Source organism: Bos taurus, chromosome 10 (genome assembly GCF_002263795.3).
Source record: "Bos taurus isolate L1 Dominette 01449 registration number 42190680 breed Hereford chromosome 10, ARS-UCD2.0, whole genome shotgun sequence".
Classification (NCBI taxonomy): Eukaryota; Metazoa; Chordata; class Mammalia; order Artiodactyla; family Bovidae; genus Bos; species Bos taurus.
In genome coordinates, this window is record NC_037337.1 from 960,713 (window position 1) to 985,995 (window position 25,283).

Below are 25,283 nucleotides of genomic sequence, written 5' to 3' on the forward strand. Positions count from 1 at the left end.
ATGAGCTGCTTAGTATAACCATTTAAAGCGGGGTTACATGCTCAGTAAATGCGAGTGCTTCTCACTGTCCAGGAGAGCACTGTCCCATTTTGGGGTCACTTCTTACTCTTCACAGCAAACTCTCCTTTGACTTCTCCAAGGTACTTCAAGAAGTGAACTGATGAATAGTCACCTGAGGCGGGCTCTGTTTCCATGGATTTTATTTGGGCCCTGAAGCTGATAGGACCTGGGGCCAGTGTCACTGCTGTGGGTGCTTCCGAGCTGCCCAGCGTGGCTGCAGGACCCAGCTGCCATGAGGGTGATGATATTCATGGATTGGTGTCATGGAAAATGGGAAAGGAAACGGAATTTAGAAGGGACCTAGTCAGAGGCTTCAACCTCTTTGATGCGGGTTAGCCTCTGCCTGCCAGAAAACTGGCCTCCAGCAAGGCGAGTATGACCACTGGGGAAGAGGAGGTGGAATCTCCTGGTTGTTCGAAAGATGCTCCTTAGTGTGAGCCAAAGCCTGCAGGCCTGTCCCTTCTACCTGTTGATCTCGGTTCTGGTGCACAGTGGCAAGCCCGTGGCGTGGTGCGGGAGTGTGGAGACAGCCGTCCAGTCTCCCCTGGGGCTTGGCCCCCCCACAACAGCTGCCAAGTGACACCTCCCGCGGGGCCTCGCGGGGCGGTCAGCGGCCCTGCTGTCACCCCACCAGCCCTTCATACGCTCTGTGCCCCGCAGGAGGAGATGGCCGAGCTGAAGGCCCAGCTCTACCTCCTGGAGAAGGAGAAGAAAGCCCTGGAGCTGAAGCTGAGCACACGAGAAGCCCAGGAGCAGGCCTACCTGGTCCACATCGAGCACCTCAAGTCTGAGGTGGAGGAGCAGAAGGAGCAGCGCACGCGGTCCCTCAGCTCCACCAGCAGCGGAGGCAAGGACGCGGCCGGCAAGGTAGGGCGGCCCGGGCTCAGCCTCCCCTCCTGCAGAGCCACACTCACTGCCCTCAGCTTCCTTATCTCCAGAGGAACTGCAGCCATTCTAGAGATCTGAAAGACAGGGACGTTTTGAGTGCAAAGAAACCAAGTCCACATTTTTTCAAACCTCACTTTATAAAGCAGGTAAAGCATCTCATAGATCACGGTCTCATCTGGGCAGTGGCCTGTGCAGTGGTCCAGGAGGCCAGTACTCACCCCACCTCCTCCTCTTGGCCCGTGTGATCATCGGTGTTGATCACGTGGTACTGATCGCCACACGTGTCATCTCCCCTGAGTCTCATGACTCTCGGGAAGCAAGAGTTATCCCCATTTACATGAGAAAAATGAGGTTTAAAAGATGGGGGTGTGGCTCACAGCTGGTAAATGGCAGAATCAGGATTTAACTCCAGTCTGGCCGACTCTGGTCCTCTTCCTCTCGTGTGTTTCCTCCTCAGCTTCCTTCAGGTGGAAGGCAGGAGGTGGCCTGAGGCAGAGGAGGAGGAAGGCGAGCCCTGAGTTACCCCGAGGAGCGCAGAGTGTGGGCTGCCGGTGGCATCATCTTGCAAACTCACACTTTCATTAGCCCTCAAGTCTTTTTTTCTAGAATTCAAGCTCATTCCATCATCCTCTATCGCAGAATAATTCCAAACACTGCCTTTGAGAAAAAAAAGTAGTCTAGACCCTAAAGAAAGACATCCTTCGCTGCAGGGTCCTGGAATTGCGTGCATGCAGATTTCTGTTCCTGATGAACGCCAGCTTCTTCTGACCCATTGTCTCTGGCCCAGGACTGCGGGTGTGCAGTGACTTGCTGCTCTGTGAGTGGCCCCTCACGGCCCAGGCGCAGGGGCGTCTTCACTAGAGAAGTGTCCCTAAGAAGAAAGCCCCTTGCCGATGCTGTGTGGCAGAGAATGGTTCCCCTAGACAGCTAAGAACTGTGCTGCCTGCTCCAGAGACCATAGCTGCCCTCTGCCCACTCTCACCTACAAGGTGCCAAGGGAGCTGGGGTTGCAGCACCCAGTGGGGCTGCTCTCCCAAGGCCCTGCTGCTTCTCAGTCATCCATTCCTGTGATGGATGTGATGTGGTCCAGGCAAGATGCTGGAGATAGTTCCAGGATTTTAGCTTCCAGTGTGGGACACCAGTGGGCAAATAGATGATCACAACAGAGGACACAACGTCCAGAGTGCAAAGATCAATGCCCAGTGCGAGGGGCAGACTCGCGATCCAGATTTGGAGGTTAGGGGCAGGTTTCCTGAACACAGACCCAGTGGAGAGTGGGTGCGAGCCCCATAAAGAGGCCAGGAAGGACGCGGAAGTCTGCCCTGGACCGATGGAGCAGCACAGGCCAAGCCCAGGGGGAGGAGGGGTTGATGTGTTGGCTGGAGAGACCTACCTGCTTCGCCGTCCTGGCACGGGGAGGGATCGCAGAGGGCCTCTTGCAGGGAGTGACGTGACACAGTCTGAGCTTGGGAAAGGTCACCATGGGATGCGCCCTGAGACCACATGCCAGTGCCTGAGGGCTCTGACCATGGGGTGGGCAGCAGTGCTTCTTCACACGGGAGAATCTGGGGCTCACAGACACGGCTTGTCCATTCTGTGGCAACGGCTTCAGAATCTACGCACAGCCCTTTGAGTTTGTGAGCCGTCACTCTGGGACAGAGCTCCTGTGTTTGCGTATGTACTCTTAGGGTGGGGTGGAAGTGGACTTACCGAGCTTTTGCCAGGAGGCCCATGACCTGAGCATTTTCCCCTGGTTCTTAGTATTTATTTTGACTGGGAGAAGCACTGTATTCTGTGGAATGGCTCCAGAAAACAGAAATCTCTTTGACGTAGAACACCAGATGATTTATTTTTTATTTTTTTACATTAGAGTACAGAGCTTTTATAAAAGTACCCTGTGTTGTTCAGGTAATGAAATTAGAGTAAGCTGATTATTTTGTCTTTCAAAAATTAGACTCATTTACTCTATCAATAACATCTCCCTTCTGGGCTATTCATTTGGTCTTATCTGTTGGTAGATGAAGCAAACAGTCGAGCAGAGGCTGGAGCCAGATAGTCAATATTTTAGGATTTTGGGGTCATACAGATTCTGCCACACCTATGTAACTCTACCATTCAAAAATTGTCTCTTCCTTACTGCGAAGGAAGAGACAATACAGACACAGAGGCACATGGCTAGGTTCTAACAATGCTTTATTTATAGACACTGAAATTTGAATTTCATGATTCCTACATATCATGAAATAGTCCTTTGATTTCTTTCCCTTGATTTTAAAAATAGAAGCATAATTCTTACTCTGTGGGCCTTAATAAAAACAGGTGGCCAGCCAGACTGGAGTTTAGAACACCTATTCTTGCTTTGAGGTAGGGAGGTGGTTGGGTGTCATGCTTGGTTTAAAACTTGCCTTCAGCCAACAGGCTGGGTCCCACATCTTGACCAAATCATATTAGGTTTTTTCAGTTCTTGTCTGTGTGCAGCAGAGATTACTAGACACGCTCGGTGAGCAGCACTGGGTAAAACAAAGCTGGCCCTGTCTTTAAGAAGACACGTCAGCCCCGCAGGGGAGTCGATGTACTCACAGAGGGTGTTGGACTCTGGAGAGATTGCAGAGCTGGTCAGTGGCGGCTCGGGGCTGCAAGACACCAGGTGGAGCGGAGGGAAGAGAGCAGAGCTGGGGGCTGGAGGAGGGCTCAGACGCGGTGCTGTCCTCCCGAGCCCCGGGGGGTGTGGCGCATCTATGCGGGCAGGCGGAGGCCCCCCCCCCCCCGCCTCCTGTCACCTGGGCTTCCAGCCCTGGGCCCCTGACCCCTTGGAGCGCTCACCCATTGAGATGCAGCCTTCTGTCTACATTCTGTCTCGAGTAACAGGTCACAAGCTTTTTCTTCTGGAGCCTGGGTTGTAGTAAATCCTCAGGAAGTATCTGCTGAACACATTATTAGATGAGCACTGTCCCCCTCTGCTTATTCCACAGCAGAGCAACTGCTCTCCGTCTGTATGCAGACAGCGGCCGCTCAAATGGGCACAGTCACGGTGTTATGAATGGACTGTGCTCCATGCCGGATTTAGGCCTTCTCTAAAGGCTCTTACGTGTCCTGATCTGTAAAACAGGAGGAGTTGGGTTAGGTGATGTCAAAGTTCCTGTCTCATGCCAAGGTGCACTTCCATTTTCCTCCCCTTCTCCCAGGTTTTCTAGATGATTACCTGGACCCAGTGAAGCCCCTCAATCCAGAGGAGACTGGATTTCTCCCAGGAGGGTGTGGGATGGGGGCAGGGACCACACAAACATGTGTTTCCCACGTGTCTTTCCTGAGTGACAGGAGCGCTGACCTGAGTGGGCGTCCTGGTTCCGCGGAGTCCTCGCAGTGACTCAGGACAGCATCACTTCCCTGTGCGTTGGGTCCTCCTTGGCCAGGAGGGGATACTGACAGTGTCTGCTGCAGAGGGCCGTCATGGTGGTCAGACAAGGGAACTCGTGTGTGTAACCTGGGCGCCCGCGAGTGCTCGGGACGTGGGGCAGCCTAGGTGCGCTGCAGGCGCTCGGCCGGGGCGCCCTGCAGCTCTGCTCACCTCCCGCTCTTCCGTTGGCGCCCTCAGCTCAGCCGCATGCCTGACCCGGTGCTTTGCGTCCTCAGGAGTGTCCAGATGCCGCCTCCCCTGCCCTGTCCCTGGCCGAACTGCGGACGGCGTGCGGTGACAGCGAGCTGGCCACAGAGTTTGCGAACGCCATCCGTCGGTAAGCACACTCAGCCCACCACCCGGAGGGACAGTTTCTTCCAGTGGTGACAGTGTACACCAGGGGTGACGGTGTATGCAGGGATGACAGTGTAGGCCAGGGGTGACAGTGTACGCCAGTGGTGACAGTGTACGTGAGTGGTGACGGTGTACACCAGGGATGACGGTGTATGCAGGGGTGACAGTGTAGGCCACGGGTGACGGTGTACGCCAGGGGTGACGGTGTACGCCAGGGGTGACGGTGTATGCAGGGGTGACATTGTAGGCCAGGGGTGATGGTGTACGCCAGGGGTGACGGTATACACCAGGGGTGATGGTGTACACTGGGGTGACAGTGTATGCAGGGGTGATGGTGTATGCAGGGGTGACGGTGTAGGCCAGGGGTGACGGTGTATGCCAGGGTTGACGGTTTATGCAGAGGTGACACTGTACAGCAGGGGTGACGGTGTACACCAGGGGTGATGGTGTATGCCAGAGGTGATGGTGTATGCAGGGATGACTGTGTAGGCCAGGGGTGACGGTGTATGCAGGGGTGACAGTGTACACCAGGGGTGACAGCGTAGGCCAGGTGTGACGGTGTACGCCAGGGGTGATGGCTGGGGTCGGTTCTCCCAGCTGCTGACGCCACTCGCCGGGAGTATCACAGCTGCCTGGGAGAGAGGAGGCCCGTACCGCCTTCTTGTACAGGCCTGCAGGCCAGAAAGGTGAGTGCAAGAGGAAAGCATATACAGTGATCCCACCTGCAGATGGAAAAAGGTCTGCTTCTTCACCTTTCTGCTGTGGTATGGCACTGGCTAGACTCTCAGGACTGTGTTAAAAGGTGACAGTCAAAACAGGTGTCTTTTGGTATCACTGGGATGGAATATTGTAGGTAAATTCTGTTGGCTCTTTAGGGAACTTTTAACAGTTTCTTTGGCTGCTTTATATACATAGCATATTCCTCAAATATAAAGATAATTAAGTTGACTGAAGAGAAAACAAACAGATGTCTTTACCTTGTTTCCACCTTCAGTGAGAATGCCTACCTCACCATCTCGGTCTCTTTCCACTCAAACAGCCTCAGTTTATTTACCTCCGGGCATTTTCCTCTATTGTGGCTGTTTCTCTGTCCTTTCTAGATCTGTCTTCCATATCCTGACTTTTCATCCTCTCCCCACCCTTTTGCACTCGGTTCTAGAGCAAGGCTGTCCAGCAGAAAAGTAATGCAAATCACACCGTAATGTTAAATGTTCTAGGATCCATGTTTTTTAAAAAAAGAAGAAACAGATATAGTCCACCTTAATAACGGATTGTATTTCACTCAGTGCATCCAAAATATTTCAAAATATAAATCCATATCTCTAAAAGATATTTTCTTCTAATTTTTCTAATTCTTTTTTATTAAATTTTCTTCTAAATTTTTTTTTTACTAAATTTTCAAAATCTACTGTGAATTTAGTACATTTATACTTATTATACTCTGATGTTGGGGGGGATTGGGGGCAGGAGGACAATGAGACGACAGAGGATGAGACGGCTGGATGGCATCACTGACTCGATGGACGTGAGTCTGGGTGAACTCCGGGAGTTGGTGATGGACAGGGAGGCCTGATGTGCTGCGATTCATGGGGTCGCAAAGAGTCGGACACAACTGAGCAACTGAACTGAACTGAGGAGGTTCTTAAGGTCTACTTTCCAACCCACTCCAGTCTTCTTACCTGGAGAATCCCTATGGACAGAGGAGCCTGGTGGGCTACAGTCCACAGGGTCACAAGAGCTAGACATGACAGAAACTAAACAACAACAAATGTATTCCGTAGCTGGAGCCACCATGGTGTTTGACTGATGCGCTGAGTTTATTTTGTTGATTAAATCTGTCATCTCTCTTGTAATGATGGTATCTTCTTGCGTCTCTCTGAGGACACTTGTACTTAATATCTTGTCTGCTGTACTGACTGTTTCCTCACAGGTGAGCTTTACAGTTGAGTTTGGTGACTTGGCTCTGGCTCCGCGCTTTCTGTCCCTCCCTGCTGACGGCAGGTCTAGGCCGCGTGTCTGACCCAGGTGTCTGGTCCCCGCCCGTTCCTCTGGCTAGAGCACCCCTGAATCCCCTTCTTCCCTTTGTAGCAGCTTTCTTCAGTGTGCATTTTGAGTTGTGGTTTCCTTTTTCAAGAAGAATAAAACCTGCCTTTCCTTTTTTACGATTGCTCATGGTTTCTGGCAGACAAAGAACGCTCTTTAGTTTCCATCATTCTTTAGGATTTTTTTTAAAAAATACGTTTACCATCACTTGGGAGGATTTGGAATGGAGGGGAAGGCTACAGTGCATGCCCAGGCTGCTGTCTTGATCCAGCCGGGGCTGTCGATTTTATAGTGGAGCCTCCAGCTGAGGTGGACCGAATGCTGCCTTGTAGGGAACCTCACTACCCTCCTGACTGACTCACTGCCACTTTTGCTCTTTCCTTCCAAGTTGTAGTAGCTCAGTTTTTACACTGCCAGCGCTTCTGGCCATGTGGTTAAATGGTAATCGCTTTGCTTGAGGAGGGAAGAGAAAAGCTGTGCAGAAAATGCCCTCACCTAATCCTAATGACGTGATTGCTCCAGAAACTAGGGGCGCAAACCACCCCCCGCTTCCAAGTGGGAGCCATTTGGATATTGTGTCTGTAAGCGAAGCCCCTGCATTTTTCAAGATCCCCGAACCTCAGAGGCCCTCGCTGGCACAAGCAGGTTGCAGATTCTGCTGACTAAACATAAAGAGACCTCATTTGTTCTGTCAGTCACAATGGATTTCCAATAGCCAGCCCTGAGTTGGTTAGCATGGATTTCTAATCAAGCCCCAGATATATGGAGCCAAGAAAGAACCCACAGGGCTACAGGAAAAAAGGAAAATAACATAATTATACTGTATACATAGCTTAGAAATGGGAATCATTATTTCATGAGGGTTTATATCACAGATGCCCAAGCACTGAGGTTTGGGGTGTTTTTCTTTTTAAAAGTCAAGTGGAAACTCCCACCTTCCTTGAAGGTGTTAAATCACCGCCAAGCTAGTGGCTGAGTCAGTCGAGGGTTTCCTCACAGAATTTTCAGACATACTCCTTTTTTGGAAAATGATGCTTCCAAACACCAAAGTTGTGGGCCCCAGGAACAGGACTGAAGAGAGCAGGTGTGTAGAGGGGCGGGCAGAGGCTGAGCGTGCTAAGATACTATCCATGTCCGACTCTTGTGACTCCATGGACTGCAGCCCACCAGCCTCCTCTGTCTGTGACTCTCCAGGCAAGACGACGGGAGGGGTTGCCACGCCCTCCTCCAGGGCATCTTCCCGACCCAGGGATTGAACCTGCATCTCTTACATCTCCTGTGTTGGCAGGTGGGTTCTTTACCACTGGCACCACCTGGGGTGGAAGCTGGGCATGGCCTTTTCTGGCAGGAGCCCCGGGAAGGGCCTTGCGATGCTCCAGTCACTGCCTGGTCCCTGTCCTGCCCCAGCAGCTGCAGCCCCACAACCCTGCTCTCGGTGTGTCTGCGCCCAACCTTCTTATGTCTGGAACAAAACCAGGCCTTCAGGCAGTCGCACATTTACCATCTAACTTCCATCTGGTCTGATTTCATTCCCTCCACTTCCGTGAGCGCTTATTGTGGGAATATTGGCTCCAGGCTTGCCATAAAACCCCATCTGGATGACCAGGTTTCCTGTCTTGCACATGAGGAGTTTTCGTATCGGGGCACCTTGTCTCCACTGTTGTCTGCACAGGTTGTATGCTGCAAAGCCCTTCTCCACCCCAGATCCCTGTCTTGCTCACGTTCCTAGTAAAATCTAGCTGAACAGCCTTCCCACCGGAGAAGTGAGCTGTGATATGCAGCTCAGGAGAGGCAGTTTTCAGAAAGGAGTCTTCTTGTACTTCTGTGCCATTCGTGTAGCCTACCTTGAGGACCCGGGCACAGCTGAGAGGAGCAGGCTGTTTCTCCGTCATGCTTAGGAGGCGGCAAGGAGGAGGTGGTATCCCCTGTATGAGGTGGAGGAGGCAGGGGCGGGCAGACCGGACAGCAAGGCTGAGTGGTCACTCAGGGTCACACGGCAAGGCCGCGAGGAAATCGCACGCCGCTGCTTTCTCCGCTGGAGGAGGCAGGGGCGGGCAGACCGGACAGCAAGGCTGAGTGGTCACTCAAGGTCACACGGCAAGGCCGCGAGGAAATCGCACGCCACTGCTTTCTCCGCTGGACTCCGTGTGCTGGCAGGGGGATGCTTACCCGTTGAGTGTGAGCCGAGCCTGCTCGTGTGGGCCTCTTCCCTGTCTATAAAATTTATTTATTGATTCTTGTGTGCCCTGAAAGTGAGAATCGCTCAGTCATGTCTGACTCTTTGTGACCCCATGGACTATATAGTCCATGGAATTCTTCAGGCCAGATACTGAGAAATATCAATAACCTCAGATATGCAGATAACACCACCCTTACGGTAGAAAGTGAAGAAAAACTAAAGAGCCTCTTGATGAAAGTGAAAGAGGAGAGTGAAAAAGTTGGCTTAAAACTCCAACATTCAGAAAACGAAGATCATGGCATCAGGTCCCATCACTTCATGGCCAGTAGATGGGGAAACAGTGGAAACAATGAGGGACTTTATTTGGGGGGCTCCAAGATCACTGCAGATGGTGACTGCAGCCATGAAACGAAAAGACGGTTGCTCTTTGGAAGAAAAGCTATGACCAACCTAGACAGCATATTAAGAAGCAGGGACGTTACTTTGCCAACAAAGGTCCGTCTAGTCAAGGCTGTGGTTTTTCCAGTGGTCGTGTATGGATGTTGGACCATAAAAAGGCTGAGCACCGAAGATTGATGCTTTTGAACTGTGGTGTTGGAGAAGACTCTTGAGAGTCCCTTGGACTGCAAGGAGATCCAACCAGTCCATTCTAAAGGAAATGAATCCTGAATATTCATTGGAAGGACTGACGTTGAAGCTGAAACTCCAGTACTTTGGCCACATAATGCGAAGAACTGACTCATTGGAAAAGACCCTGATGCTGGGAAAGATTGAAGGTAGGAGGAAAAGGGGACAACAGAGGATGAGATGATTGAATGGAATCACCAACTCAGTGGACATGAGTTTGGGTAAGCTCCCGGAGTTGGTGATGGACAGGGAAGCCTGGCGTGCTGCAGTCCATGGGGTCGTGAAGAGTCGAACAAGACTGAGTGACTGAACTGAGCCTTTCCCTTCTCCAGGGGATCTTCCTAAACCAGGGATCAAACCCAGGTCTCCCACATTGCAGGCGGATTCTTTACCAGCTGAGCCACAAGGGAAGCCCAAGAATACTGGAGTGGGCAGCCTGTCCCTGTTACAGCGAATCTTCCAGACCCAGAAATCGAACCCAGGTCTGCTGAATTGCAGGCAGACTCTTTGAATACATCATTGCTCTGTTTCTTATGACCCTGCCTCTCCTTCCCTCAATTCCCTGGTAGCTCAGAGAGTACAGAACCCACCTGCAATGCAGGAGACCCGGGTTCAGTCCCTCAGTCAGGAAGATCCCCTGGAGGAAGGCACAGCAACCCACTCCAATATTCTTGCCTGGCAGGCTACAGTCCATAGGGTCATAAAGATTCAGACATGACTGAGCGACTACCATGACTTTCACTTTCTCCTTCCCTCCTCCACTCCCTGCAGGAGAGGTGGGAGGTGGGGGATGGCGGGTAAGGGGTGCAGGAATCATGGCTTACTCACCCAGCTGTATGACTGGTGACTCTGTCCCTTCTAAGTGATCCCTAAACCATCTCAGCCTCATTTCTCTCTGCCCACTGGACATCTCCCCTGAATAGACTAGAGCCTTAAAACACAAGACGTCCAAAACAGAAATTATCTTGTTTCCTCCTGCCCTTCGAAATTGGCCTTTTTTTCAGAATTCCTATTTATATGTAAAAACTTCAAAGTCTGCCTCTCATTAGCAGACAGTATTGTTTTTTCCTCTTAAAACCCCATCTGTCCCATGCAGTTTCCGTTGCCTTCTCCTGAATTTAGCCCTCAACCCCTCCAAAATCAGAGTAGCATCTCAGTGGGTTAGTCTGCCATTAGTCCCATCCTGTGTTCCCCCACAAAAAAAAAAGAAAAAAGAAAAAAAAAAACCACCTTAAATCATACTTCTGATCACGTGGCTCTGCAGATAGATCTTCCATGGTGTGACCTTCGACACCATGTGTAGGTCCCTAACTTCTTAGTCTGTATTTCAAATGTTTCCCTACACGTTATCTGTGGTCCAGATTCATCCAGACGGTTCATCTTTCCATGAGCATGCCCTTTGCATTATCCCCCCACCCCACCCCACCTCTCTCAAGCTGTGAACCCCTCCTTCTTATCCCTTCCAGCTGGACACTCATCTTCCTGAGGTTCCTCAGGCACCTCTTCTCTGTGCCCCTGATGGTACAGACCACTCATCACCGTCAGTGCCCACAGAGCCCGTGGTTGTCAGAGAGCCTTAGAGCAAACCACAGGGAGCCTCTTGGAGTTCAAAGCCACGACTGAGTTCCAAAAAATATCTGCCCAGCTCTAGAAATCTTCCAGACTTGATGGCACCCACTGACCCCTGTTCCAGCAGCTATGGATTAATACTGTTCCTGAGCCACACACACACACTGGATTGAAATGAAGAGGGAATGGATTGAAGTCCTTTTAAAGAGGGAGCCCCGCTGAGGCCACAGGCAGTAGGATCATCACCATTTCATTAGTGGGACCGTTATTTTTAAAGGTATTGTTTTCTTAAACTTGCACTTGCTGGTGCTTCCTATGTGGCTGATTTACAATAGCCATCAGGCAGTAGAGGTTGTGCTTAGAATTCCATAAATGCACAGGGGTCTGCTGTTGTTGCTAAGTCTCTTCAGTCGTGTCCGACTCTGTGCGACCCCATAGACGGCAGCCCACCAGGCTCCCCCGTCCCTGGGATTCTCCAGGCAAGAAAACTGGAGTGGGTTGCCATTTCCTGCTCCAATGGATGAAAGTGAAAAGTGAAAGTGAAGTCGCTCAGTTGTGTCCGACTCTCAGCGACCCCATGGAGTGCAGCCTACCACGGCCCTCTATCCATGGGATTTTCCAGGCAAGAGTACTGGAGTGGGGTGCCATTGCCTTAGGATGTTAATGGAATACACAGTGTGCCTGTAAGTTCATTACCTTGTAAATAAATGGCTGAGCTCCAGAGCTGGCCTCACAGGGCCAAGGGAAACATCAGTTCTCATCCCAGGGGTTGAGGTGAGTCAGTGAGATTTCTTCATCTTTCCGTCATTCCCCCATGTTCCAAAAGCTGAGAGAGAAGGCCTTCCCCTTAGATCTCATAAAGGCAGTGATGGAGACATCAAAGGACCCTGTAGCACGGACAAGGCAGCGGCGAGATGTGCAGGAAACGTGGTCTGGGCCGCCATCTTGCTGCTATTCTAGGCAGATGCACCCCAAGTCAACACCTGCAGGGCATCCTTATCCGGGACACCCCCTTCTTAGTTCCACGGCCCTGGGCTTTTCACCAGTCTCCTGCTCTACTGTCTGCTCTCTGTGACTCGGCACACTGCAGCGACATGCTGACTCACAGACAGAGCCCCGGTGCGTCCTAGCTCCGCAGGCGTCACTGGCAAATCTCTTCAACTGCACTTGAAGTGCCTCATCTAGAAAACTAGAATAATAACAGGACTGACCTCCAAGGTTTGTGGTGAGAATTAGATAACTTCAAGCTTGTAAAGGAGTTAGGATAGCTACTACTGCTGGCTGGATTTTCTTTAAAAAGATGAGTTTAGACTATACACACATTTTGTTGTTGTTCAGTCACTCAGTTGTGTCTGACTGTTTGCAACCCCATGGACTGCAGCATGCCAGACTTCCCTGTCCATCACCAACTCCCAGAGTTTGCTCCATCGAGTCAGTGATGCCATCCAACTGTCTCATCCTCTGTAGCCCTCTTCTCCTCCCACCTTCAGTCTTTCCTAGCATCAGGGTCTTTTCCCGTGAGTCAGTTCTTCACATCAGGTGGCCAAAGTATTGGAGCTTCAGCTTCAGCATCAGTCCCCCCAATGAGTATCCAGGGTTGATTTCCTTTAGGGATGACTGGTTTGATCTCCTTGCTGTCCAACGAACTCTCAAGAGTCTTCTCCAGCACCACAATTTCAAATTCTTCAGTGCTCAGCATGCCCTATGATCCAACTCTCACATCCGTGCACACTACTGGAAAAACCATAGCTTTGACTACATGGACATTTGTCAACAAAGTGATGTCTTTGCTTTTCAATAAGCTGTCTAGGTTGGTCATAGCTTTTCTTCCAAGGAGCAAGCATCTTTTAATTCCATCACTGTAGTCACCATCTGTAGTGATTTTGGAGACCAAGAAAATAAAGTCTATCACTGTTTCCATTTTTACCCATCTATTTGCCATGAAGTGATGGGACTGGATGCCGATCTTCGTTTTTTGAATGTTGAGTTTTAAGCCAGCTTTTTCACTCTCCTCTTTCACCTTCATCAAGGGGGTCTTTAGTTCATCTTCACTTTCTACCATTAGAGTAGTGTCATCTGCATATCTGAGGTTATTGATATTTCTCCTGGCAATCTACCATGAAACAAATAAATAAAATCATAGTCACTGCAGAGATTTTCTCTCAAAAAAATATATATCGATTGCAATAAGTAATGGGGGAAATAATAAGATGCTGGGGATGTTATAACTCTGGGACATTTGTTTAGATGGGTGGTCAGGGTAGGCTTCTCTGAGGAGGTGACATTTTAGCTGAAACAGGGAGGAGGAAACATAGCGTAGTGGAGGAAGTTCATCCCAAAGAGAGGGGACTGACTGCACAGTTCTGTTCTGGGAAAAAACGCCTGGTGTGGGCTGATAAGGGATAGGATTCCAGGGTACAAGCGGGAGGGTGATACCAAAGACCGTAGACTTCTCAGTGCAGTGCAATAATATGATCTGACGTATTAGGAAAGTCCTCTGGCCGCTCCATGGAAACTTGACTATGGGGTACAAAGGCGAAGCAGAGAGACCAAGCAGGAGGCTCCAGTGTGGCTGAGATGACAAAGGCGAAGCAGAGAGACCAAGCAGGAGGCTCCAGTGTGGCTGAGATGACAAAGGCGAAGCAGAGAGACCAAGCAGGAGGCTCCAGTGTGGCTGAGATGAGAAACAGCGGCAGCTTGAACCTGCTGGTGGCCACAGGCACAGCCCCCGTGTGGGGGTCTGCTGCCGAGCGGACACGCAGGACAAGGGAGAGGGGGGTCAGGGCTGCCTTGAGACTGGTGTCAGCCACTGGGCAAGAGGTACTGCCGCACACCTTACAGGGCAGAGGCGTGCATGGGGCAGACCGTCCAGTTCTCCTTTGCACTTGCTGAATTGAAGATGCCCGTGAGAGACAGTTTTTAGCATGTAGTTTTTAGGAAAATAAATGGGAATGGAGAGAAGCAAGAAAGGGTGGGCTATAAAACAGAGTCCAGGCCCAAGTCCCAGATACTCTCAGCAGGCAGAGGTGCAGAGAACAGGCAGCCGGGACAGGAGATGCCGGGAATGACCGGCGAAGTGGGATGGAAGCCAGGCTTGAGGGCAGAGGGGGAAGGTGCTTCAGGTCAGATCGGGACAGACTGTGACACCCAGGGCCCTGGTGACCTCGGGACAGTTACCAGTGGAGACAGAAGCCTGGCTGGGGGTTAACCAGTAAATGGAAGGTGAGGCAGAGAAACCCCCGAAGGAGACAATTCTCACAATTACCAAGAAACTCCAGGCCCCGTGGCCACGACTCCTGAGGCTGGGTCTGATGGGCACTCCTCTGGAAGGCGTCCTGGTTAGTGCCGGCCCCTGCCCTATCCCCAGCTGTGGTGGCAGCCCTGCTTCCAGACTCCCAGCCACGGACAGCCTCACCACACGGCCTGCAAGGCCGTCCCCTGCCCGGCTGCCCGCCTGGCTTTGCTCAGTGCCTGCAAACGTCCACCACGAGTCCGCCCCTCAGATCCCCTGAGTATATGCCTCTGCCAACAACTCTGTGCTTCCATTAAAACAGATAAAAAAGCACCTGTGCTAGAGTAAGATTCAGAAGACCTTTCATGACCAAATTCAACCTTTTAGGGGTTAGGGGGTGGGAAGACCTTTAACTGAAACCTGTAAGTGTGCTGACACGTGGGTTTTGGTGGTACTAGCGGAGAAGGCAATGGCACCCCACTCCAGTACTCTTGCCTGGAAAATCCCATGGATGGAGGAGCCTGGTAGGCTGCAGTTCATGGGGTTGCTAGTCGGACATGACTGAGTGACTTCACTTTCACTTTTCACTTGCATGCATTGGAGAAGGAAATGGCAACCCACTCCAGTGTTCTTGCCTGGAGAATCCTAGGGATGGGGGAGCCTGGTGGGCTGCCGTCTGTGGGGTCACACAGAGTCAGACACGACTGAAGTGACTTAGCAGCAGCAGCAGCAGCAGCAGCAGCGGGAGCCAGCAATAAAGGTTCATAATTGTGAGGGCTTATACTAGGGGCCAGAGAACAAGGCAAGGATGGCACAGTTCTGGGCATCCCGGGAAACTCTGTGTGGACGCACTGCCACTCAACGGGCAAAAGGAACATGCAGTGTTTATGTTGTCCTTTCTCATCTGCGTGGAGCCTATGGAAGTGCTCCTTTTAGCCTTATTAACCTAGACAAACCATACAAATTCTTTCTTAACTGAAAGCCAAGCAGATGTGAATTAGAAACTACAAGGAACAGGGCATGAATGGTTGAGGTGTACGGCTTGTAGCATTTTTGAAGTCATCCTTGGAAAATCTGAGTAAAACTGTATAGTCATCAGTACAGCTGTGCATGTAATTCTGCATAAAAATTCAGAGTTCAAGACAACATTAAATTCATCTGCAGACCCAGGTAGAGCCCTGCTGCCTTACCAGTTTTCAAAATTTGCACAAGAAGAAATCGCCTGAGGCATTCTTTTGTTACTGAGGTATAATGGACTTGCAACATTATATTAGTTTCTGGTGTACAGTGTGATGATTCAGTATTTGCATATATTGCAAAATGATCACAATAAGTCTGGTTAACATCTGTCACCATAGTTACCAAAAAATTTCTTTTAAGATCTCTCTTAGCCACTTTCAAGTATGAAATACAGTAGTAAGTATAATCACTGTATTATACACTACACCCTCAGGACTTATTTTACAACTGGCAGTGTATACCCTTTAATCCCTTGCACCCACTTTGCCCACCTCCAACTCTCACTTCTGGCAACCAGTCTGTTCTGTGTGAGCTTTTTTGGTTTGGGGTTTGGTTTTTTTTTGGTTTTTTAGATTCCACATACACGTGAGATGATACAGTGTCAGTCTTTCTCTGTCTTATTTCTACATAGCATAATACCCTCAAGGTCCATCCATGTTGTTGCAGATGGCAAAATTTCACTTTTTTGTGGCTGAGTAATATTGCATTTTCTATATGTACCACATCCTTATCCATTTATCCACTGATGAGCACTTAGGTTGTGCTCGTATCTTGGCTGTTGTAAATAATGCTGCAGTGACGTGAGGGTGCAGGTATCTTTCCAAGATGGTGATCTCTCGGGTACATACCCAGAGGTGGAGTTGCTGGATCATGTTAGTTTTATTTTTAATTTGGGGGGAAACTTTCATTCTCTGTTTCTCAGGGGCTGCACCAGTTTACATTCCCAACAGTACACAGGGTTTCCCTTTTCTCTGTATCCTTACCAAAACTTGTCATTTCTTGTCCTTCTGTTTTTTTAATAGTAACCATTCTGACTGGTGTGATGGCATCTCATTGTGGTCAGTGATGATCAGTGATGTTGAGCATCTTTTTCACATTGCCTGTTAGCCATCTATATGTCTTTGAGAAAATGGACATTTGAGAAATAACCTTATGCTTATTTTTTTTTTCTCTTCCATTCAAACCCCAGCTTCTGCTCACTTTTTAATCTGGGTTTTTGTTGGGGTTTTTTTTGCTATTGAGTTGTATGGATTCTTTGTGTATTATGGGTACTAACTAAGCCTTTATTAGAGACATGATTTGTAACCATTTTCTCCCATTCAGTAGCTTTCTTTGCATTTTGTTGGTCTCCTTTGATGTACAGAAGAATCTAGTACAGCCCCATTTCTCTATATTTGCTATTTGCTATTTTTGCCTTTGCTTTTGCTATCAGATTCAAAAAACCATCACTGGGATTGGTATCAAGGTGCTTATGTTTTCTTCTAGGAGTCTGATGGCTTCCGGCCTTACGCGTTAATCTAACCCTTGAGTTACTTTGTTTTGTACGGTGTAAGACAAGTGATCCAGTTTCATTCTCTTGCATCCAGTTCTCCTGTGACCATTTATCTAAGAAACTGTCCTTTCCCTGCTGGATTCCATTTTTGGTTCCTTTGTCATAAACTGACCATATATGCATGGGTTTATTTCTGGGCTCTCTATTCTATTCCACTGACCACATGTCTATTTTTATGCCAATACCATGCTGTTTTGATCACATGGAGCACTTCTTAAAACTGTAATTCCTGGGTCTCAACCCAAACCTACTGACCAGAATCCAGGGATACCCCTGGCACTGTTACTACAGACACATGCTTTAGAGCAATCCTGTCCACATCACGTGTGTAATGTGTGTTTTCTAGTAGCTGAGAACTATTAAAACCAGGGACATTCTAAAATATCAATAATATCATTTTAATGTATATTCAGTAATTTTACATTCTTTTTTATGTTGAGCCTATTCTTGGCTGCACTAGGTCTTCGTGTGGGCTTTCTCTCGTTGTTGAAAGCAGGGGCTACTCTGTGTGCGGCCTGCTCATTGTGCGGGCTTCTTACTGTGGAGCACAGGTCCAGGGCGTGTGGGCTTCAGGAGCGGAGCTTCGTAGCTGAGGCTCCTGGGCTCTAGTGCACACGCTCAGGAGCTGCGGCACATGGGCCTATTTGCTCCGAGGCTTATCAGGGATTGAACCCGCGTCCTCTGCACTGGCAGGTGGATTCTTTGCCACTTAGCCACCAGGAAAGCCCCAGTGGGTACTGCACATTTACAGCACATCTCAGTTCAGACTGGCTGTGTCTCAAGGACTCAAAGGGCTCCTGACCCTTGGAGGCGGGCGTGAGGTGGCTCTGTAATTGTTCCCTCACAGGGCTGTGTTTCAATCCAGACGAGCAACCCTGGAAGCACGGCTCTTACTGGAGGCAGCTGCCTGATTCAAACAAAAACAAGTAGGAAGTATCTCGTGTTTTAGGTTTGAGTTTCAGCCTGTCTTTGTGGCTTTAAATAAATCAGCATCGCGGTTCTAGAGTCTGAACAGCAGTTCACTCCTGTCTGCCTTCCTGAGGCCTGAGGGGTCTCAGCTTCCAGATGTGGCTTCCTACCCTCAGCCTTGACCATCTCCCCCAGTCCCCAGGATTGGGGAGAGTCTGTGAAGGCTTCTCTTGCTTCCCTGGGTCCCGTCCTCACTGGCACTGGCCGCAGGCCCCAGGGCAGGAAGCCCTTTGCTGTGCGGAGGCTGGGAGATCCTCACTCTTCCTCCAGAGCTGGGCAGGTGTGAGCATGACCAGTGGTGGGGAGTGGTACTGCTCCGGGCAGTTTTATGTTATCAATTTGAGTTCACGGTTAGACGTTAAATTCTCTTCATGATTTTCTTCTTTCCTTTTGCACTATCAATCAACTTTAGAATAAAAGAAGAATCAAAACAGTAACAAAATGTAGAACAAATAATTCTTCTCTCTTTATAGTCAGAGGGCTGTGGGGACAGATCGTCCATGCTCTCCTAACTTTCCCCGGGCTGACAGAGGGCCCTGCAAGGCTTGAGGCAGTGGTTTGGGCAGCGAGGCAGGAGCCGCGCTCCCCAGATGCGTCTCATCCTGGTGGGAGACGGTGCCACTCTAGGACCCCAGTGGGAACTGCAGCCAGATCTGAGGAATTCCTGGTAGCTGCCAGGACCCAGAAGCCTCAACAAACAGGAGGCACTAACCAGAAGGCTCTGCAGGAGGCTCCTGCTCTCTTTAGGGCCGGTGGGAGGAAGTTACTGGGTATGATGCTCACTTTTTCAAATATCTTTCTCCCACTATCCTCATAAAAGTAGGCCTGGATTTTTGTGTTGCAACACCTTTCTTCATTAATGAATTGGGGAAGTTGGAATTGCACTTACAGTAGCTGGGGGCAGACATGTAAAAGATCAGATATTTGAAAAGCCAAGAGGGGTGAACCATGGCTGAACCCCAGAGCTCCTCACAGCCCATCCCCTCGAGGTGACCCCCACACACCCATCCTCATCCAGAATTAGGAACATTTCAAACAACTTGAGAAGAAGATGAAAGCGTCCCATGCCCTCTTTGCACGAGTTCAGCACTGTTGAGCATTTAGCCTTTTGGTCCGCCATCAGTGTATCAGATATTCACGTTTTTGCAAACTTGTGGCATCCAACTTTCGCTTGACAGTGTTCAGATACCTTTCCATTCCAGGGCACGGCAGCCTGCATTTTTGATTAACAGTGCAGAGCATTTCAACAGAACCGAAAGCAGATCATAACTTAACCAGCTCCCTGGTCGTTTCCCACTCATTATCTATTCTAATCAGTGCTGAAGGGAATCCAACTGTAATCTCATGCTTCTCTAAGATCCCTGGAAGTTACTTAGTCAAGGGATGTGTTCATGTTTTATTTTGCTAGATGCTGCCAAACTGCCTTCCAGACTCATGGTGCTCACCTGCATTCCTCATACACCGTGAGTTTTTCTTAGAGGAATGTCTTCCGTAAATCCTGGTTACCTGATATGCTCCAAGGTCCCAGATACCTTCAGTGATTTGTTTTCACTTTTGCCTCTGTGAAACTCTCTCAGGCATGGCACTGGGGATACACTGCGGAACAAGGCAAATAAGGTCCTTGCCACCCTGGAGCCTAGTGCCAGTGGGGAGCTTGCTGAACCATCATGCAGGCTGTGCTGATCTGTGCCAAGCATGCTGCACACAGAGTGACACTGTGCCAGAGACGGGGGCCTCAGGGGGAGGACGGTGGTCAGTCCCATCGCCCTGCCCATGTCCTCCTCTCGTAGGAGGGAGAGGAAGGCAATAAGCCAATGGGACACCCCAAACCTCCCAAGTCAGTTAGCTCAGGTCACTGTAGTAATAAAGACCCACCAGACTTGAAGCCGAGAAGTAGGGGGAGTTGAATGAAAGTGCAAATTTAATTTCCATCCTTTTTAAATGTGGAAAATGAGATCAAGGACTTTCACAGAGAACCACCTTTTTCTATTCTGCAAGGTAGGCTCGTGTTGGTTTCACTGACTGGGGACCTGGCCCAGGTAGTGCCCAGACCAGCTGTGTACTCTCGAGCCCCCAGTGGTTCGGGAGATGCTGAGCAGCTTGGAAAAGGGCCTGAGCGCAGGCCCGGGTTCTGCGGGCAGGCTGCACTCTGCTGGCCCGCTGGCTCAGGTCTGCCCAGAGGAACTTCTGCAGGAGCTTGTCTCCCCACGTGTAAGATAAGAAACAACTTCCTGTATTGTTCCCTTACAACACACACATCTCTGAAGGTCTCTGTCATTAAAAAGAGCCGACCGCAGCCTTCAGGACCCTTTCTGAAGGGCCTTCAGGAACACAGCAGCGAGGTGCTGGGCTCCTGTGCCCTCTCCCCTTTGCTCAGGACTCCAGCCCTTGGACTGGGCCGCCTAAGTCATATTCCACTCTGCCCCCATCAGGGCAGCAGCCCGAGCCATCATCTCCGTTGCTAAATGGCGTGCTTCGTCTCTCCTTGATACAGAGAGAAGAAGTTAAAGGCCAGAGTTCAAGAGTTGGTGAGTGCCCTGGAAAGACTCACAAAGAGCAGTGAAATCCGACACCAGCAATCGGCAGAGTTTGTCAATGACCTAAAGCGAGCCAACAGGTACAACCTCACTGCTATAATCCAAGCGGTTCTTGGACTTACGCACCATAATTGCTGGGAATTGACTGTGGACAATGGTGTGTCCACCGCCACCACCTCCTTATAGCACAGTCCTCCCTAGGGCTTCACCTCCCGGTGTTCCACAGAAACCTGAGGAATGCTTTTTAAGGATGGCAGATGCAGCCAACTGTGGTCCCCTCTTAGCCCTTCATATAGGAGAGGTTCTGAGAAGTCAAACAATTAAAAACAAAAATCAGCCTAGGTTTAAGCCAGCATTTTCCAAACAAAACTGGCTACAGAACGTTTTATTTGAGCAGCATTCAAGAATCAGGTGGGGTACTTCAGGAAGCAATGCTCTAAGATGGGAGCCTCAAACCTTTCAGGCTCATGATACCTTTACACTAAAAAAAAAAAAAAGAAAAAAAAAGAGGACCTCAAAGTTTTGTTCTTTCAAATTAACTTATCAATAAAATTTGTCTATTAGTTTCTCAAATGAGATTTTTAAAGATTTTATTCATTTACCAAATTAAAAAAACAAACCCAACTCACTAAATGTAACACAAATGACATTTATTTTAAAAATCACAGTTTTCCAGAAAGTAATTAGAAGAGGGGCACTGTTGTCACAATTTTGCACATGTTTTTACTGTCTGCTTTAATAGAAGACAGCTGGATTCTCCCATCTGCTTCCACAGGCAGTAAGAACACCCAGCTTCCCATAGAAATAAAGGAGCTCACATTCCCTTCAGAAGGCTTCGGGAGTCCTGGGCTTTGAGAAGCTGACAGTACACAGAAGGGAGGTGGGGTGCTGTTTTGGACCAGAGAGGGTGGGGGTGGGGGGGCCTCTCGGATAGCTCAGCTGGTAAAGACTCCGCCTGCAATGCAGGAGATCCAGGTTCTATTCCTGGGGTCAAGAAGATCCGCTGAAGAAGGGAACAGCTACCCATTCCAGTGTTCTTGCCTGGAGAATCCCCAAGGGCAGAGGAGCCTGGTGGGTCCCTGGGGTGACAGAGAGTCAGACATGACTAAGCACAAAACAGGGTACGGAGACTTACCTAGCTCTGGGCTTAGCCCCTGCCCTCATCCCCCAGAGACCTGGGTTTGGCTGGCAGTGTTAGTTCATGGCCTGTGAGCACCGAGTCCAGCATCAAGGACAGCTGCTGGGGCCTGTCTGTCTGCGAGCTATGGAGGTGACTTAAGATTGGAACAGCAACAGACCTACTACTTGTATTTCCATGACAGATTTTTACAATTCAGCTACCATTTCTGCTTATCTATTTTGGATGTGGTTAGTTTGGATTGTTGGTTTTAAACCCCTCTTAATGTTACTGACAAGCCTCTAGCAGTCAGGCTAAATTAACTGTGGTTAAGTCAAGACATGAGTGACCATGAGTGCCGTGACCCTTCTTGCTTAGTTGCTAAGTTGTGTCGGACTTTTTTGACCTCATGGACTGCAGCCCACCAGGCTCCTCTGTCCATGGGATTTCCAAGGCAAGAAAGCTGGGCTGGGTAGCCATTTCCTTCTCCAGGAGATCTTCCCAACCCAGGGATTGAACTTGTGTCTCCTGCATTGGCAGGTGGATTCTTTGCCACTGAGCCACCAGGAGAGCCCAAGTGTTGAAATACTAACCACCTGATTTCAAATTCTTATTTCGGAGGCCCAGTGGCCTGTTCTTTCAGAGTGGTACTCACCAGACCCGGTCAGCCAGTGGACAGCACAGTGTGTGTGAGTGTCTCAGTGCTACTTGAGATAAGCCTTCATTCTCATTTCCCTCTGTGCCCACATAGCAACCTGGTGGCTGCCTATGAGAAAGCAAAGAAGAAGCATCAAAACAAACTCAAGAAGTTGGAGTCTCAGATGATGGCCATGGTGGAGAGACACGAGACCCAAGTGAGGATGCTCAAGCAAAGAATAGCTTTGCTGGAGGAGGAGAATTCCAGACCTCACACCAACGAAACGTCACTGTAGTCAGCACCTGAGCTCCACGGTTCTATCCATGGAGCTAGGGTCTAGCAGTCACTGAGGAGGGGGCCTCAGAGGACAAGACCTGTCGGGAGAAGGAGAGGGAAGGTTGGCAGGTGGGCTGGCACTCTTGGCAGGGAGGCGCCCTGGACTCAGGCTCAGGGCAGGTGGCCCCGGTGAGGCGGTGTAGACTGTCCCCCGAGGGTCCCCCCTGCCCTCCTGGGCTGTGGGCAGCATGGGGACTCCTGCCCCGCACACCGGCTCCGCAGGGCTTCCTGCCGCTTTCAGCACTGGCTCTATCCCTCGCCCATATTTTCTGTATCTGTGGTATACTCCAGGCATCATGTTTGATTTTCCAGTCTTTGCAGCCTTACCTCAGGCATTCCACATTTCTCCTTTCTCCTTCTAGGGAAAACTGGTGGGGGTGGTGGGGGCAGAGGGGAGGCAGTGCTCCGCATCAAGAAGAGCTGCTGCTTCCTTTCCTGCAACCAGGCTTTGGTTTTCAAGTCCCAGGTATCAACTCTTTAGGAGGCGGCTATCACTCAGAGGTGTCCCGGGAGGTTGATCACAGGCAGACGGCACGTAGGTGTTCCTTCCAGTCCCAGGTTTGAGGCTACAGGTAGAGCAGTGGGGTCCGACCTCACAGTAGTGGCAGGGATGGGCAGGGAACGCTCTTTAGACAGGAATCTCCCTGTCCCAGTGCTGCCTTACTAACAGCTGAGAGTCCTGTTGATCCGTGTCGGGGACCTAAACTGTCAGGAGCAGAGGCGCATTAGTGCTTCCTGACTCGGGCACCGCAGAACTGCTGTTCTCCACGAATCAAAGCTCCCCGCCTCTCTCTCGAGGGAAATGCTCTGCAGCTGATCCACCTATTTAAGAGACTGCTTCTGTGGCACCAGTTCAGGAGTGCGCCCCTGCTGTTCCAGAGGGCAGAGGACAAGGGAAGGCTGAGGAGGCCTCCTCTTAGCCCCCAGAAACATGGCAATGGGTGGCAGATGGTGATTCCACGGGTGTCAGTTACAGCAAAATGGTGACAGGACTGGGCAGGACCAAAGTACCTGAATTCTTTCAGGAAGGTCTTCCATTTGAAAATCAGCTCTTCATCCCTTTTCTACTGTAATGTTCCCTGTTGCAGTTTTTCAGTTCTCACCGCCCTAGGCTGACGTAACATTTTAAAGGACCACTTGCCATTTTTCCTGAAGACCCACTCAAAGTCACTTAGAAGAAAAACGCCCAACGCTACAGTTCAAAGATCTGCTTACGACCAGATCACTGCATTCACGTCTCGGTGTCACTGAGCTGTTCTGAGAGGCAGGACACAGATTCCGCAGCCTTCAGTCTGACAGGGAAGGACACCCCAGCCACCGTCTGCAAAGGCAGAGCACGTCCATCCCCCAAGGAAGGGCCGTCCTGTCTCAGGCCAGCAGCGAGGCCACCCCATCTTCAAACAGTCATCATCAGCTGGCCTCAGGCCCAGCTCTCGGGTGCTATGGTCATGGCGAAGGCCCCCACCAGCTTCTGGTTCTGTTATAGATAACGTAAACTTTGTTCTTGTAACAATAAGTCAGTTTTTACTCTTTGGATGGTTTCATTACAAGGAAAATGTAATGACCCAAAAGTGTGTTTTTAGAAAAAAGTGTAGCAGATGAAATCATGGTTTTCCCCATTTTTCCAACTTGCCCAGGGGACACATGTTCCCGAAGCAAACCGGGCTGTGCAGGGTGGGGAACGGGCGTCAGAGATGGGAGGCTCTGAGACCACCACTGCAAAAGGTGCCGGCGCAGAACCTCTGTCTACCATTCTCGCTCAAAGGGAGAGTCCTGGAACCCATCCCAGACCTGGGAAGCCTCTGTTCCTACGTTAAGAGCCCCAGCATTACTGCCCCTACTTAGCTCATTTTGAGTTTATATTTCCACATAATACTGGTTGGGTGAACACTTTCCCTGGCAAAACTGTTACTTTTATAAATGTGTAGAATAAAAACTATTAAATAGTTGATTACCTTTCCTTGTATTCTTCACATACTCCCCAAGATTCTTGCTGAAGGTGAACTGACAGGCACTTGGTTATTATGCTAATTGCAAGGCTTACTAAAATTGCATAGATGAGATAAATGATTGCAGGTGCCTGGATCGTTTTCTTTTACAACCTGAATTCTTCTTTCTAAATAGGAGCACATTTATATTAACATCTCCATCAGACGTAAACAATGATCCTCATTATCTAACTTGAATGAGCCATTCATTTTTAATTGTTTGAATCCAGAGTTCGATCTCTGGCTCCTAAGAGAAATGGGCATGAGAAGAAAAAACCCATTTCCCAGTCCCGCTGGAGTAGTTTCCCACTACCACACTGAGGCAGAATCTCAAGTAAGAGAGACTTCTGCCTGGAGCAGGAGTGCCATCAACACGTGCGCCCATCAGATGCAGCTGATGTTCTGCCAGACCCCTCGTGCACCAGCTACCTAAACTGCCATGGGCTGGCAGGCAGTAAGACCCCCTTTTGTGATGAAACCAAAAGTTACTTATGATTGTATCTTAAGGTTGGGATTTCTCACACTCGCCCTACCTCACAGACATTTTATCATTGCCCATGGAGGTAACTGTTGTATATTCACTCCCATCTGCTGGCATGCCACAATAAAAAAAAAAAAACTAAGTGCCAGTTAAAACACAGTTGGTTAATTCTCTTGTGAGGCTATGTGTAACTTAGGAAGTCTTCCTCTGAGCCTCTGCAGCCAAGCTTTACAGGGACCCCGGAGACTGGACGCTCTCCTACTCTGGGAGGCAGTGTGCATTAGAGCCGAGGAGACT

The 25,283-nt window shown here is 49.8% G+C and overlaps 1 protein-coding gene and 1 long non-coding RNA gene across 4 annotated transcripts in view; one reads left to right on the forward strand and one right to left on the reverse strand.

The window, feature by feature from the left end:
- Positions 1-24,466, forward strand: part of MCC (MCC regulator of WNT signaling pathway) — a 533,511-nt gene extending 509,045 nt beyond the window's left edge. For all 3 annotated transcript variants that reach the window (XM_010808842.4, XM_059890654.1, NM_001083523.1), the window contains 4 exons: positions 721-927; positions 4,582-4,682; positions 20,385-20,507; positions 22,296-24,466. In XM_010808842.4, coding sequence (XP_010807144.1) covers positions 721-927; positions 4,582-4,682; positions 20,385-20,507; positions 22,296-22,476 — 612 coding nt within the window. In that variant the 3' untranslated portion in view covers positions 22,477-24,466. The remainder of the gene's footprint in view (positions 1-720; positions 928-4,581; positions 4,683-20,384; positions 20,508-22,295) is intronic.
- On the reverse strand, positions 21,057-22,300 carry LOC132346320 (uncharacterized). Its single transcript, XR_009496106.1, has 2 exons — positions 22,200-22,300; positions 21,057-21,506 (listed from the first exon to the last, which is right to left on the reverse strand). It is a non-coding gene; the product is annotated as an uncharacterized lncRNA (long non-coding RNA).
- Positions 24,467-25,283: the final 817 nt, after the last annotated feature.